The 17327-nt window shown below is 44.5% G+C and overlaps 1 protein-coding gene across 3 annotated transcripts in view; it reads left to right on the top strand.

The window, feature by feature from the left end:
• The first annotated feature begins 2417 nt into the window (after positions 1–2417).
• EMID1 (EMI domain containing 1) overlaps positions 2418–17327 on the top strand; it is a 181443-nt gene continuing 166533 nt past the window's right edge. For 2 of the 3 annotated variants that reach the window (XM_073554102.1, XM_073554106.1), the window contains exon 1: positions 2419–2995. In XM_073554102.1, the coding sequence (XP_073410203.1) occupies positions 2838–2995 (158 nt within the window). In that variant the 5' untranslated portion in view covers positions 2419–2837. Of the gene's footprint in view, positions 2996–17327 lie in introns of all 3 variants that reach the window. The other variant, XM_073554104.1, reaches the window with a different exon arrangement.

Genomic DNA, 17327 nt, shown 5'->3' with positions numbered 1-17327 from the left:
TTGACTATGTCTCCATCCTCAAAATCCTCTTGGATGACGTCCATATATTTTGTCAGAAATTGACTGGTAGAATCTCGTCAAAGTGATCTAAAGCATTAGTCAACTATCTTTTGACTACCTTTCCATACTTGTCTTTAGGTCAAATCACTATATTCTCTCCACTATGGGATTGTTTATAGACTATATAATCCCATTCCCTTAATTTGTTCAACACAGTTTTCTCATCTTTAGGGATATTCAAATGTCTTCATTATTCAAGTAGATCTAGATTTAATATCTCCTGTGATGATGAATACCTTCATCGCTGCTGTACAAACCTGTCTCAGATCTGGGTGTCACGTAGTGACAAAGGACTATGGGCACCTACCCAATTCCTCGAACTTGGGGCGCCCTAGGCTAGCATTGTCCCCCCGGATGGTGGGGAAGCCAAGGTCTTGCACCTTGCTATGGTCCTATCTTACCCTTATCTGTTCCCTCCACCACCAAGGGAGGTGTGAGGCCGAAGTGCATAGATAATCAATAGCCAGACAGGCAGCGGTACACAGACATAGATAAAAGGAAACTACAATCATACAAATATACTCACAAAACAACAGAGTGGGAAACGGGAAATAGGAAGGAAGAAACCAAATGGAAGAGGCTAAGGATAAAAATGCAAACCAACACTACACAGCCATCTCCTGAAAAACTCCCCAACTGCCTATTCCAAACACTAAACTACTGTAACCTTCAACTCCAAACCAGGTAGTGGTAACTATCACTGGCAAGGTTGGAAACAAGGAAGTGGGTTCTTATACCTGCTGGGAGTAACAAACTCAGAACAGTTAATACAACCCAAGACCAAGAACTCCAGGTATCCAACTAAGCAGTTTAACCCTTGCAGCATCACAGCAAAGAAATCTAGAACCGCTAATATGACGGTGAAGCCATTCTAACTTTTCAAGGTAAATGTGTCACTAGACACTGCGTTCGTCTGACCCCACTCTGTAGCAGTATCCATGTGACACCGAGCTTCCCTCACGTTGATCAGCTAAACCGTGTTGTGCTCTGTCAGGCTTTACAGATGGCCTGGTGTCATCCCATATGATCATCTGCCTAGGCCTATATAAGGCTCACCAAGACTAAAGATGGGCGGACCCCTGGATGTTCGGCCGAACAGTTAAAAAAAGGTTAGGTTTGAGTACCAACACAGTACCCAGACCCGATCTCAAACCCGGACCCCATTCACTTGAATGGGAGGCCCGAATATCCAGTGTTTGCCATGGCAAACACTGCTTCTGATCAGCGGTAAAATTATTACCGCTGGGCAGACAGCCGCGGTTCCCATGCTGTTAAGTGAACCCGCAGCTATGATTGGAGGTAAAATGTTTACCTCCGGCCACTGGTGTCAGCTGATGGGACTAATGCTCCCATGGTAAATGCATTCCTTAATATCAGTAGTCTCTTTAAGTAGGATAAATGTGCCACACTAAAAAAAGTGATCACGTATGATTGCAGGAACATGATAAAGAGTTCAAGGAGTTGGCAAGGTCTTCAAATTCCCTAATTCTCAATCCAATTTCTTATTGGAAATCCAACCTGTATTTTAATATAAGATCTGCATTAAAAAAAAAACACTAATCTCACGGCTTTTCAGTGCAGAATCTATTGGAAAAAGTAGCATGCTACTTAATCTTGCAGATTTTCTTTGTCCACGGGGAATAAAGATTGCCTTTGTATTTTATCCCCACTATGGGAACATAAGTCTAATAGTGATGGAAAATCCTTTAAAAGTATGTCACATAAGTGGAGACACTTTAGTCATGCTTGTTTTATAGACTTCATGCTTACTTTTCTTTTCTTTGTCAGGTATCTGCTCAACTGTTTCTGCTGCACTTCCAACAGCTAATGATAATGTTTTGTGTAAGACTTGGTGAGAAATGTAAGGAAACTGTTTATGAAACCTATACAGTGAATGAGAATGCATATTTTAGGATTAACTGTCTTTTCTGTATGTTGAAAGCTCTGTCCTTCATGTGTGCTATGGAGCTTTCTTGTGGGGATTGAGTAGTTTGTTAAGACCTACATATAGTATCGCATTGGCCTGTCTTGTGAACAATATCATTCCAGTGACAAGAGTTAAATTTACCATGAGATGTGTCAGGAAAAAAATAAAAAGTTGGTTGAATGGGAATCACTGGGTAGAGGATAAAAAAGCAAGGAGAAATAGGACGAGACGACAAGCTGAGTCTGTGAATTTTAAAACATCACACAAAAGACACGAATTGTCTCCATGTCTGAGTGAGGAATAAAAAAGTGCAGGGGGTGGAGGAAATGAGAGAGGGGTAGGAGACTTTAGGAAAAAAAAGAGCAAAAGAAAGAGGGAGGAAGATAGAGTGCAGCAGCTAGGAAGTGAACAGAGGAGGGGAAGGAAGAGAGGGTAGGTAAGGAAGGAGGAGAGTTTGTGAAGGAGGGAGGGGGAGATGCTATCCCAGTGATTTAAAAACTCAATTGTTTGGGATTTCTAAGCCGGTTCACGGAAAGTAGGCAGAGTCTGCACAATTTTTTTTTTTCTCCTCTCCATGCAGCGTGGGGGGCACATTCTATGAAAGGCAGGAGGTAAGGGGGGGTGAGACTTCTCACTTAAGGGGCCGTCTGAAGGTCGGATTTGTCCTTAGTGACTTTGAAGTGGGTTTATCTGGGATCACAAGGCAATTTCCCTACACAGCATTTGGACATATGCTACCTGTTACCTGGATGTATGGAGTAGGCATCACGAAGTAACTTTTCAATCAGAAGTAATTCAATATTGGCAAATTTGGCCTTGTGAACAACAAAGTGGGATTCCCCGAAGAATCATGCATTTGTCAGTGCCCTGCTGTTCGTGTTGGCATGTTCTGCTTTGCCTCTGTGCCCTCCTGGACAAAGGTTGTTGCACGTGGACATCCGGCGTTCAGTACCGATATTCACCGACACTACAAGTCAAAACCAGAGAATCCCTCACAAGTCCTAAAAGGTAACCAAAAACGTTGCTGTAGTCATTTAAATAGTGGCATAGTACTATACTGTCTTAACGATGACGCAATTTGTTACCATCTTTTCAGGTAGCCATTAAAAGGTATCAACAACTGAGGACTCTCGATTTTTTTTAACGATAACGTGAAAACACATTTAGGCTAGGGTCCCGGTTCTCTTTTTTCTGTCATCCAAGAAAATTGTTGCAATTATGCTAATCGCACTCCAATCAAACTTTGCTCAGAGTTAGATCAGAGTGCGATCCAATGTACGGTTCCAATTTGATTATGTTGTGACTTTTCCTCCGACATCCTCCATCCGAGGAAAAAATTAGACATGTGCATGTCCCTAAAGAATTATACTGGTCCGAGTGTGAACCGATGTTTTGGACTGAAAATACGGTCGTCTCCACGAGTCTTTAAAGTGGGCAAATACTGTATTTTTCAGGAATCCCACTCACCAATAAAAACAAAAAGTCACATTATCTGAAGTTTTTGACAGGTGTGAAAATCTCAGGTTTCTGACAGATACTACATCTACTCCCCTAGGACCCGATATCCCATTTCTGCATTTTAGATGATATTAACTAAAAAAGTAAGGAAATTCAGTGTCACAAGAGCTTGCAATCTAAGAGAAGCCTTTACATAGAAAACATGGGTTAGATGTAGATTCTGTGTCATCTCATTGATGGAATGGTTTTAATTTTTTCTTTCTTTCTTTTTTTTTTTCGTCTTGCTAAGAAAAAATGTGTTTCTGCTTGCCCGCCCCTCTGGCTGCCTCAGAGTTTAACAGATGCAGTTATTTTTAAAGGTTATTTTAGGATTAAGGAATTGCTATATGTACAGACAATAAAGGGCCCCTGGTAGCTGATGAGCTCTGACGTTGTAACCCTTTCACGGCCAAAGTGATCACACTGCGCTAACAGAAGGCAAGAAGAGTTGGCTAATGTGGCGCTCATTATTTCGGCTGCAGAGAGAGCCCCTTGTGTCTGTTGGGTGCCAGCTGAGATGATTTCTAAGGGTCATTCAGGGTTGACCAGTCAGCAACTTTTTATAGAATTGCCCATTATGCTATTTACAATCCAGTTTAATAGGGTGTAATTTGTGAAATGACCCGGTACATCTTACAGCAAGAATTCACCCTTGCACTTCAGTTTTACGTGAATGTTAATGCCTGTGGGATGCAATGTTTTGTCCATTGTTGCTTGAGACAGAGATTTCTGGTGGAGTGATCGTGACCTAGGGATGCTGGAAAGCGTACACAATTTATATGGGAAAAATCAACAGAGGAAAAGCAGAGATAAACAAATTGTCAACAGCACAGGCCCCTTAGCGAGAATTGTTCTGCGATCCCGGCATTCTTCCGTCGTTTTTTATGTATGCACTTTGCCATTGCAGATACAGAACAAAGAAATAAGCACATACCCATATGATGACATGTAATATCTACTGCTCATGATGCAGGCTTTCTGCCATTCAGAACCTGTCTTTAATATATTTTGGCCCTGCCGTTTGAAGCCAATTACATTGACCTTGGTTTACTACTGCAATTCCTCAAATTTTATGACCGATGTGACATCCCATCCTTCCTTGCCATAAACTGGTATCATATTTTACAATGATTTATTATTCAAATATTATGTTTTATCAGATCTTTTACAGTCACATGTAATATATTACCATTTAACATTTTAATTTTTATATTACAACATGTTCCATAGAAAGAATACTCATCATATCAGTAGGTGGCAGCTGTCTCCAAAAACAACGAATATTGCTACAGTAAGGGTATGTTTCCACGTTCAGGAAATGACAGCGATTTGGGCGCAGCACATGCTCGGTCCGTCCAAAACGCTGCCGGCTTTGTACGTGCGCTGATTTCGCATGTGTTCATTGAACCGTGCAGAATCACCGCATCCTATACGATGGACTGTGATCTTTATTTTGAGGAGACGGAGCGTCTCCGCCAAATAAATAGACATGCTGCGGTCTATAAAGACGCGCCGCATGTGCGTATACGCAGGTCTGCCACCTGCGTCTTTGAACGCATAGTGGAGATTGGATTTCATAAAATCCCATCCACTATGCTGTAACATCTGGACGCTGCGGATGTACGCACCGTTCAATCCACAGCGTTTCCTGACCATGGAAACATACCTTAATAAAGCAAAGGCTCGTCTTAGGTCATTCCCATATGATTATTAGGAAATTTACATTCCAGTGTTTCCCTAAAGGCTATTACACATAAGCGTATTACACGGACATGTGCTGTCCGAATAAAAATCATGACTGCTTGGCAACGTTGTCAGCGACCCAGGTCATGCAGCCAATGGTCACTGTATTGCACCGCTACATCGCAGCGTAATGTACATGAATGAGGTAGTATTGCGCCTGGCAGGGTAACATGACCAAGGCAAGCAAGTCACAAAATGTTGGAACCAGTTCAATTGTTGCGACCTGTGGATCCCAATGTGATGCCATTTAGCTGCTCTATGAAGTTACAAAGGGCGGAACATAAGCACAGCAAGTCGTGTTAACATTGCTGTGAACATATTCATTGTTTTAGGAGTTTTTTAGCACTTTAAGGCTGGTTCCAGGCCTGAAAATGTTGTCATGTGCACTTGCCCATAGGTTAAGTTAACACAAGCTTATAAAAAAATCATACAGCGTTTCAGCCAGAAAAGTGGGATGATTTTTTTCTTACGTGTCATCCATGTGCAGTCCGTATACAATCCGTTTTTTTTTGTAAAGCAGCAGCTATTAACCATTTACAAGACCATTACAAGTATCCGTTAAAAGCAGATGTTACACTGTGGCTCCATATGGCATCTGATTTTTTTCACAGCCCCGTAGACTTGAGCGGGTCAGTTTTATGCAATTTATGGAAGATATGAGATTCAGCCAGTGAAAAAAAATCGCTCAACTGCACTGCCCCATTGAATAAAATTGGTTTGAGTGCTGTCCGAATATTTTCAGGGACAGCACTTGTATTGAAAATACAGTCATGTGAACGAGCCCTAGTGGGACAGGTTCAGGTTATAGGAAAGTTCAATCCAGACAGTGCAGACACACACCCTCATCTAACACAGAATAACAGAGTGACAGCACATGGGAGAGTTCTAAGAAAAAATGCTCCAGAATTCTTACATTATGGGCAATGCAATCTTTGCCTTAGGCCTCGCTCTCACTAGCGTTTAAAAAATTGCTACAATATTGATCCAGAAAAATAGGACGAGTGTCATGCAAGTACAATGCGATTTTTCACACATAGCATGAAATGCTTGAGAAATGCTTTTTTTCCCCTGCAACTAGGTACAGGCTGGAATAGAAATTCAGCCCTGGCATTTGAAATCACACAGGCCCATGCTGTCCCCGTCCCCAAGCACCAGATGGGATATATTACTAATATTACCCTGGATGGAGGAAAGGAAGATTTACTACAAGCCCAATGTTTCTAATACCTGTGGCCTGCTGGGGTAAGTGACGGAGCCAGCGACTTTGTGCTCCATCACAACTCTTAACAGTATGGGTGTCTTTAGACATGGATTCTGTTAACAATGTAGCAGACAAAGCAGCCCACAACCAAAAAGGCCCTTCTGGCATTTGCCAGAATTGCCAGATGGCCAGTCCGACCCTGCCTGCAACTATTAGTTTACAATCATTTACAGTGTTCTATGCTACAGAATGGTAATGTATCTATGAAAATCGGACGGCATACGCATGGTCTGTGTGCTGTCCGTTTTTTCCTCACTCTCATTAACTTGCATTTGCGAGTCTCATCCGATATGTGTGGCTACTTGCAGCATGCTGCAATTTTTTTTCCTCAGGATTCATACTCATTTACGAGAAAACAGACGAGTGCAAGCCGATGAAAAATCAGATTGATCTCTGACCAATGTTAATCTATGAGTCCGTGCTCATCTGAAATTTTTTTCTCAGCTGAAATTGGGCTGAGAAAAAAATCACAGCATGCTGCAATTATCCTCATATTTCGGATGAGACTTGCCAATGGGTGTGATTAAAAAAAAAACATGCATGCGAGTGCTGTCCGATGCGTAACCTGACAGCGTGACCCGACACAATAGAATAGATATATATACATAGAATAGATAGATATAAAAATGTCAGTCACATACTGTATGTAATTAGTACAGTGCTTATGTATGTTCCTGTACATGTATTACTAAATAAATTATTTTCTGAAAACAATGTGTGGGATCTCCCAACATTTTATTAACCAGCGGAGGGAAAGCGGACAGGTGGGGGCTTCCCAGGTGGGAGCTTCCTAGGCTATTAATATCAGCTCACAGCTGTATACTTAGCCTTTACTAGTTATTAAAATGGAGGACCCTCTCAAAAAATGATGTATTGTCCCCCCATATTTATGGCAATAATGAGCAAAGGCTAGGCAGACAGCTATGGGCTGATATTAATTGCCTATGAATACTGGCCCTGTCCCAGACTAAAAACATCAACTGCCACAGAAATGGCGCCATCCATAAGATGAGCAAAGCCTGGCACTTAGCCTCGCTCTTCCTACTTGCCCTGGTGCAGTGGCAAGTGGGGTGATAGTATTGGGGTTGATGTTACCTTTGTATTGTCAGGTGACATCAAGCACTGGGGTTAGTAATGGAGAGGCGTCTATAAGACACCCCAATTACTAACCCAATAGTCAAATTGTCAAAAAATAACAGCCAGAATAAAGTCCTTTACTTGAACAAATAACACAGACTCTTGTATTGACTCTAAATTAACCAAAACACTTATACTCACCTGACGTTCAGTCCACTAAAGCCATTGTCCCCTGTAAAAGAATTCACATAATAAACAACCATATTCCTCACCTGTCCGATAAGAAGATGGCAGGCTGAATTGCTGCATGATGCGACTATACAGCTTGCCATCCAGCATGCTTGCTCAGCTCAATGCCTCGCGGTGACTTGATAAACTCCTTTGACCTCACTGACATCACTGCGAGCGTGAGAAAGTTCTCACTCTCACGGTGCCGTCAGAAAGGTCATCGGAGTTCAGAACTCAGTTCAGCACAATTATGTCAGCGTGAGTGCTGTGGGAAAAGTTCTAATGGCGCTCGCACTGAGAAAGGTTCTCACTTTAAAATCGAAACGTCACTATGATGGGCCATTAACCCCTTCCTGACATGAGACGTACTATCCCGTCCACGGTACCCGGGCCCATATGACCGGGGACGGGATAGTACGTTTACCGCGATCAGCGGCGCCCACGTGGTGAGCGCCGCTGATCGCGGCCGGGTGTCAGCTGATTATCACAGCTGACACCTGGCACAATGTGTCAGGGGCGGTCACGGACCACCCCGTCACGTTAACCCCTTGCACACCGCGATCAAACGCGATCGCGGTGTACCGGGAGTTAAAGGGAAGCATCGGCAGGGAGGGGGCTCCCTCCGTGCTTCCCTGAGCCCCCCACGGCAGCGCAATGTGCAGCGCTGCTGCGGGGGGCTCCTTTCCTCCAGGCCCCCGAATCCAAGATGGCGACGGGGGCCTGGGGAAGCTGGCTTCCTCAGTGCCTGCAAAGCGCAGGCATGAGGAAGCCTTGTGCACTGCCTGTGACAGATTGCTGATCTGTCACAGTGATCTGTGATGTGACAGATCAGCGATCTGTCACAGGACAGTGATGTCCCACCTGGGACTATGTAATAAAGTAAAAAAAAATAAAAAAAAAGTGTAAAAATAAATTAAAAAAAATCGCCAAATAAATTAGTAAAAAAAAAAAAAAATATTCCCCAATAAATTCATTTTTTGAAAATAATAAAAAAAAAAACAATAAAAGTACACATATTAGGTATCGCCGCGTCCGTAACGACCTGCCCTATAAAACTGTCCCATTAGTTAACCCCTTTAGCGAACCCCTTAAAAAATAAAAATAAAAAACGAAGCAAAAAATAATGATTTATTATCATACCGCCAAACAAAAAGTGCAATAACGTGCGATCAAAAAGACGCATATAAATATCCATGGTACCGCTGAAAACGTCATCTTGTCCTGCAAAAAACAAGCCGCCACACAGCATCATCAGCGAAAAAATAAAAAAGTTATAACTCGCAGAATAAAGCGATGCAAAAATAATTATTTTTTATATAAAATAGTTTTCATTCCATAAAACCGACAAAAACATAAAAAAAGACCTAAATGAGGTATCGCTGTAACCGTACTGACCCGAAGAATAAAACCGCTTTATCAATTTTATCGCACGCGGAACGGTGTAAACGCACCCCCCCCAAAAGAAATTCATGAAACGCTGGTTTTTGTTCATTCTGCGTCCCAAAAATCGGAATAAAAAGCGATCAAAAAATTTCACGTGCCCGAAAATGGTACCAATAAAAACGTCAACTCGTCCCGCAAAAAATAAGACCTCACATGACTCGGTGGGTCAAAATACGGAAAAATTATAGCTCTCAATATGTGGTGATGCAAAAACTATTTTTACAATAAAAAGAGTCTTTTAGCGTGCGACAGCCGCCAAACATAAAAACCGCCATAAATAGTAAATCAAACCCCCCGTTATCACCCCCTTAGTTAGGGAAAAATAATAAAATAAAAAAAAGTATTTATTTCCATTTTTCCATTAGGGTTAGGGCTAGGGTTAGGGCTAGGGGTGTGTTGGGGTAGGGTTAGGGTAGGGTTAGGGCTAGGGTTAGGGCTAGGGTTAGGGCTAGGGTTATGGCTAGGGTTAGGGGCGTGTTGGGGTTCGGGTTGGAGTTAGAATTGGGGGTTTCCACTGTTTGGGCACATCAGGGGCTCTCCAAATGCAACATGGCGTCTGATCTCAATTCCAGCCAATTCTGAGTTGAAAAAGTCAAATGGTGCTCCTTCCCTTCCAAGCTCTGCTATGCGCCCAAACAGTGTTTTACCCCCACATGTAGGGTATCAGCCTACTCAGGACAAATTGCAAAACAATTTTTGGGGTCCAATTTCTCCTGTTACCCTTAGGAAAATAAAAAATTGGGGGCAAAAATATCATTTTTGTGGAAAAAAATGATTTTTTTATTTTCACGTCCGAGTGTTATAAACTTCTGTGAAGCACTTGGGGGTTCCAAGTGCTCACCACACATCTAGATAAGTTCCGTGGGGGGTCTAGTGTCCAAAATGGGGTCACTTGTGGGGAGTTTCAATAGTTTAGGTACATCAGGGGCTCTCCAAACGCACATGACACCCGCAGACCATTCCATCAAAGTCTGCATTCCAAAACGTCACTGCTTCCCTTCCGAGCCACGACGCGTGTCCATACAGTAGTTTTCTCCCACATATGGGGTGTCAGCGTACTCAGGACAAATTGGACAACAACTTTTGGGGTCCAATTTCTCCTGGTACCCTTGGGAAAATAAAAAAATGGTGACTAAAAGATCATGTTTGTGGAAAAAATACGGATTTTTTATTTTCAAGCCCGGGCGTTGTAAACTTCTGTGAAGCACTGGGGGGGTCAAAGTGCTCACCACACATCTAGATAAGCTCCTTGGGGGGTCTAGTTTACAAAATGGTGTCATTTGTGGGGGGTTTCCACTGTTTAGGTACATTAGGGGCTCTCCAAAGGCAACATGACACCCGCAGACCATTCCATCAAAGTCTGCATTCCAAAACGTCACTACTTCCCTTCCGAGCCCCGACGTGTGCCCATACAGTAGTTTTCTCCCACATATGGGGTATCAGCATACTCAGGACAAATTGGACAACAACTTTTGGGGTCCAATTTATCCTGGTACCCTTGGGAAAATAAAAAAATGGTGACCAAAAGATCATGTTTGTGGAAAAAATACGAATTTTTTATTTTCACGCCCGGGCGTTGTAAACTTCTGTGAAGCACTGGGGGGGTCAAAGTGCTCACCACACATCTAGATAAGTTCCTTGGGGGGTCTAGTTTACAAAATGGTGTCATTTGTGGGGGGTTTCCACTGTTTAGGTACATTAGGGGCTCTCCAAAGGCAATATGACACCCGCAGACCATTCCATCAAAGTCTGCATTCCAAAACGTCACTACTTCCCTTCCGAGCCCCGACGTGTGCCCATACAGTAGTTTTCTCCCACATATGGGGCATCAGCATACTCAGGACAAATTGGACAACAACTTTTGGGGTCCAATTTCTCCTGGTACCCTTGGGAAAATAAAAAAATGGTGACTAAAAGATCATGTTTGTGGAAAAAATACAAATTTTTTATTTTCACGCCCGGGCGTTGTAAACTTCTGTGAAGCACTGGGGGGGTCAAAGTGCTCACCACACATCTAGATAAGTTCCTTAGGGGGTCTAGTTTCCAAAATGGTGTCATTTGTGGGGGGGTTCCACTGTTTTGGTACATCAGGAGTTTTCCAAACGCGACATGGTGTCCGATCTCAATTCCAGCCAAAAACGTCAAATGGAGCTGCTTCCCTTCCGAGCTCTGCCATGCGCCCAAATAGTGGTTTACCCCCACATATGGGGTATCAGCGTACTCAGGACAAATTGCACAATAACTTTTAGGGTCCTGTTATTCTTGGAAAAATAAGAATTGAGGGTGAAAAGATCATTTTTGTGGAAAAAATATGATTTTTTAATTGTATGGCTTTATGTTATAAACTTCTGTGAAGCCCATGGGGGTTCAAAGTTCTCACCACACATCTAGATAAGTTCCTTAGGGGGTCTAGTTTCCAAAATGGTGTCATTTGTGGGGGGTTTCCACTGTTTTGGTACATCAGGGGTTTTCCAAACGCGACATGGTGTCCGATCTCAATTCCAGCCAAAAACGTCAATTGGCGCTGCTTCCCTTCCGAGCTCTGCCATGCGCCCAAATAGTGGTTTACCCCCACATGTGGGGTATCAGCGTACTCAGGACAAATTGCACAATAACTTTTAGGGTCCTGTTACCCTTGGAAAAATAAGAATTGAGGGTGAAAAGATCATTTTTGTTGAAAAAATATGATTTTTTAATTGTATGGCTTTATGTTATAAACTTCTGTGAAGCCCATGGGGGTTCAAAGTTCTCACCACACATCTAGATAAGTTCCTTAGGGGGTCTATTTTCCAAAATGGTGTCATTTGTGGGGGGTTTCCACTGTTTTGGTACATCAGGGGTTTTCCAAACGCGACATGGTGTCCGATCTCAATTCCAGCCAAAAACGTCAAATGGCGCTGCTTCCCTTCCGAGCTCTGCCATGCGCCCAAATAGTGGTTTACCCCCACATGTGGGGTATCAGCGTACTCAGGACAAATTGCACAATAACTTTTAGGGTCCTGTTACCCTTGGGAAAATAAAAATTGGGGTGAAAAGATCATTTTTGTGGAAAAAATATGATTTTTTAATTGTACCGCTGTACGTTATAAACTTCTGTAAAGCCCTTGTGGGTTCAAAGTTCTCACCACATAACTAGATAAGTTCCTTGGGGGGTCTAGTTTCCAAAATGGGGTCACTTGTAGGGGGTTTCCACTGTTTAGGTACATCAGGGACTCTCCAAACGTGACATGGCGTCCAATCTGAATTCCAGCCAATTTTGCATTGAAAAAGTCAAACGGCGCTCCTTCCATTCTGAGCTCTGCCATGCGCCGAAACAGTCGTTCCCCCCCACATATCAGGTATCTGCGTACTCAGGACAAATTGCACAATAACTTTTGCAGTTCAATTTCTCCTGTTACCCTTGGTAAAATAAAAAAAATTGAACCTGAAGTATTTTTTTTATGAAAAAAAGTTAGATGTTCATTTTTTTTTTAAATATTCAAAAAAATTCCTGTGACGCACCTAAAGGGTTAATAAACTTCTTGAATGTGGTTTTGAGCACCTTAAGGGGTGCAGTTTTTAGAATGGTGTCACTTTTGGGTATTTTCTATCATATAGACCCCTCAAAGTGGCTTCAAATGTGATGTGGTCCTAAAAATAAAATGGTGTTGTAAAAATGAGAAATCGCTGGTCAACTTTTAACCCTTATAACTTCCTAACAAAAAAAAATTTTGGTTCCAAAATTGTGCTGATGTAAAGTAAACATGTGGGAAATGTTAGTTATCAAGTTTTTTGTGTGCCGTATCTCTGTGATTTAAGGGCATAAAAATTCAAAGTTGGAAAATTGCGAAATTTTCAAAATTTTCGCCAAATTTCCGTTTTTCTCACAAATAAACGCAAGTTATTTGAATGAAATTTTACCACTAACATGAAGTACAATATGTCACGAGAAAACAATGTCAGAATCACCGGGATCCATGGAAGCGTTCGAGAGTTATGACCTCATAAAGGTACAGTGGTCAGAATTGTAAAAATTGGCCCGGTCATGAACGTGCAAACCACCCTTGGGGGTGAAGGGGTTAGTCAGGATTTTTTTCACTTTCAATGGTGTGCTGCTTCCAATCTCTTGAAGTATATTGAAGGTTTGGTCGATACCTCGGAGGCTTGGCACCCAAATACTACGTGTTAGTGCTGCTCTTGATTTATTTTTTGTATATGTATATCTATTTATGTAATCTGCGTATACAGTGGGTACGGAAAGTATTCAGACCCCTTTAAATTTTTCACTCTTCGTTTCATTGCAGTCGTTTCGTAAATTCAAAAAAGTTAATTTTTTTTCATTAATGAACACTCCCCAACTTCATGGAAAAAAACAGAAATGTAGAAATTTTTGCAAATTTATTAAAAAAGAAAAATCAAAATATCATATGGTCATAAGTAGTCATACCCTTTGCTCAGACACTCATATTTAAGTCACATGTGGTCCATTTCCTTGTGATCCTCCTTGAAAGGGTCCTACTCCTTCACTGGCGTCCAGCTGTGTTTAATTAAACTGATAGGACTTGATTTGGAAAGGCACACACCTGTCTATATAAGAGCTTCCAGCTCACAGTGCATGTCAGACCAAATGAGAATAATGAGGTCAAAGGAACTGGCCAAGGAGCTCAGAGACAGAATTCTGGCAAGGCACACATCTTGTCACGGTTAAAAAATAATTTCTGCAGTACTCAATGTTCCTAAGAGCACAGTGGCCTCCATAATCCTTAAATGGAAGAACTTTGGTGTAGCGGACAGGGAATGGACAATGTCCGAGAGTGGACCCTCTGGGTCACGGATCTGGAGCCCCTGGGTCGAGCGCCAGGTGATGACTGACCCCTATACAGGGATCGTCAGGGGCAAAACCGCAGAGGACAGAACCGCGACAGCCGGTACCAGGAGGGACGGCTCGGGGACACGGAGCAACAGCGAGACCAAGAACACTGGAAAGAGGTGTAGAGAACCCGAGCAGGGTTGTAGGATGAGGAGACGGCAGGCAGCCGCTACTAGTAGGGACACAGGAGGAGGCACCGGAGCAGAGGGAGTGCACACTAGGAGGACACAGATGAAAGTACAGGGACGGGTTACATACGAGACCTAGGGCGCGGGAAGAGGGAGAGACAAGGAGAAGGCGAGACAGAACGGAGACCAGCAGGAAGACGGGAAGAGGACCTAAACTAGATCCCTGTAAAGACAGAGAGGGCCAGAACAGAGCGTAAGGTAACACACAATCCTCAGGCGTCCTCTCTACAGAGAGAACGCCTGAAATATCATAGGACCCGGAAGTGGGCGGTATGCACCGCCCTCAGCGCCGCCCACCGCCGACAGGGGCACGCCCGAGAGCGTTACAGTACCCCCCCCTTTACATCCCCCCTTTCTGTGATTGGCCAGAAATCTTTTCAATATTAGGGGGGCGTTGATGTTTTCTCGAGGCTCCCAGGACCTCTCCTCAGGGCCAAACCCCTTCCAATCAATAAGAAAGAGGGATCTACCCCTGACCTTTTTCATGGCTAAAATGTCCCTTATTTCAAAGATGTCATCCGAGCCAACAGGCGAAGGAGGGGCAATGGAGACCGGTTGGAACCGATTCAGAACTACAGGTTTCAGGAGCGAGACATGAAAGGCGTTGGGGACCCGGAGTGAAGCCGGCAATCTCAGTTTATAAGCCACCTCATTGATGCGTTTTAGCACCTCGAAGGGGCCGATGTAACGAGGACTCAACTTATAGGAAGGAACTTTCAAGCGGATGTGCTTGGTCGAGAGCCAGACCTTGTCGCCAGGACGGTACGGAGGAAGGTCCCTTCGTCTCTTGTCCGCATGTTTCTTGATTCGAGCACTGGCATTCACGAGGGACTCTGGTCTCCCTCCAAATCTTTGAAAATTCTATGGCGAGAGCATCAGCTGCGGGAACTCCTGATGATGTGATAAATGGCAGTGGAACACCCGGATTGCGGCCAGAGACCACAAAGAACGGAGATTTGGTGGTCGACTCACTGGGGTGGTTGTTATGGGCGAATTCTGCCCAAGGTAGAAGTGAGACCCAGTTGTCCTGATGAGCGTTGGCAAAGTGACGCAGATAGGTTGTCAGGCCCTGATTTATCCGTTCCACTTGCCCGTTGGTCTGTGGATGATAAGCAGGGGAGAAATCGGTGGATGTACCCATAAGTCGGCATAGAGCCCTACAAAAGCGAGACATAAACTGAACCACACGATCAGACACAATCCGTAGGGGGAGACCATGTAACCTGAAGATCTGGTGGATGAAGATCTCAGCCAACTTCGGAGCTGACGGCAATCCGGCCAGGGGGACAAAATGAGCCATCTTAGAGAAGCGGTCCGCTACGACTAAGATGGTGGTGCAACCGGCTGAGCGAGGCAAGTCAGTCACGAAATCCATAGCAATTTGCTGCCATGGAGCCTCCGGAACAGGCAACGGATGGAGAAGGCCGGAGGGAAGGATCCTTGGGACCTTGTTCCGAGCACAGGTTGTGCAAGAAGCAACATAATCCACCACGTCTTGGCGGAGGGTGGCCCACCAGTAATAACGGGCGAGAAGCGAGAGGGTCTTCTTGGTCCCGACGTGTCCAGCAACCTTGGAGGAGTGCCCCCAGCGTAACACCTCCAGACGCTTATTGCTAGGCACGAAGGTCTTGCCTGGTGGAGGGGCAGAAAAGTTCACAGGGGCCACAGTGATCATTTTGGTAGGCTCAATAATATATGATGGACCCTCGTCCTCCTCAGGCGACTGTAAGGACCTGGAGAGTGCATCCGCCTTGACGTTCTTACCGCCGGGCCGGAAGTGCAGCTTGAAATCAAACTGAGAAAAATACAAGGCCCATCTGGCCTGTCTGGAGTTGAGCCTCTGTGCGGACTGCAGATAGGCCAAATTTTTGTGGTCCGTGAAGATAGTAAAGGGATGCACCGCCCCCTCGAGCAAGTACCGCCATTCTTCTAGAGCCATCTTAATGGCCAGCAATTCCCGGTCTCCAATGGAGTAGTTGCACTCTGCAGGTGAGAAGGATCTGGAAAAGAACCCGCAGGGCACCAGTTGTCCTGAGGAGGCTTGCTGAGAGAGAACCGCCCCAGCTCCGGTGGAAGAGGCGTCCACTTCTAGAACAAAAGGCCTACTGACCACCGGCCGATGTAAGACCGGCGCTGAGGCAAAGGAGCGTTTTAGCGCCAGAAAAGCGTCTTCAGCCTCGGGAGACAAGCTGTTTGGCTTAGTTCCTTTTACGGGTCAGGGCCGTGAGGGGTTTGGTCACCGTGGAAAAATGCGGCACGAACTGTCGGTAATAATTCGCGAATCCAAGGAAACGCTGGATGGCCTTTATACCGACAGGACGGGGCCACTTGAGTACAGCAGAGAGTTTCTCGGGATCCATCTTTAGACCGGAGTCTGTGATAATATACCCCAAGAAGGGTAGCGAGGTCTGTTCGAAGAGACACTTTTCAATTTTGGCGTAGAGGTGATTCTCCCGGAGTCGGTGCAGAACCATGCATACGCTTCTCCGATGAGAGGATAAGTAAGGCGAAAAGATAAGAATATCATCCAGGTACACTACTACGCACGAATACAGGAGATCCCGAAGCACTTCATTAACGAACTCCTGGAACACGGCTGGAGCATTGCAGAGACCAAACGGCATGACCAAATACTCATAATGGCCGTCACGGGTATTGAAGGCCGTCTTCCACTCATCCCCTGCGCGGATCCGGATCAAATTGTAGGCTCCCCGTAGATCCAGCTTCGTGAAGATCCGAGCCCCTCTCAGCCGGTCGAACAATTCCGGAATCAGCGGGAGCGGGTATCGATTCTTAACCGTGATATTGTTCAGGCCCCGATAGTCGATACATGGTCTGAGGGATCCGTCCTTCTTCCGAATGAAGAAAAAGCCTGCGCCTGCTGGGGACGCGGATTTCCGAATAAACCCCTTGGCCAAGTTCTCCTGTATGTACTCAGTCATGGCCGTGGTCTCAGCTGGGGATAAGGGATACGTTCTCCCTCTGGGCGGCTTGGCTCCGGGAATCAGGTTGATGGGGCAGTCATAGGCCCGATGCGGGGGCAGGGAATCGGCT

The sequence above is a fragment of the Dendrobates tinctorius genome, unplaced genomic scaffold (genome assembly GCF_039654945.1).
Source record: "Dendrobates tinctorius isolate UK_male_01 unplaced genomic scaffold, ASM3965494v1 ptg000206l, whole genome shotgun sequence".
NCBI classification, from domain to species: Eukaryota; Metazoa; Chordata; class Amphibia; order Anura; family Dendrobatidae; genus Dendrobates; species Dendrobates tinctorius.
This window is presented reverse-complemented; position numbering and strand designations above follow the sequence as displayed.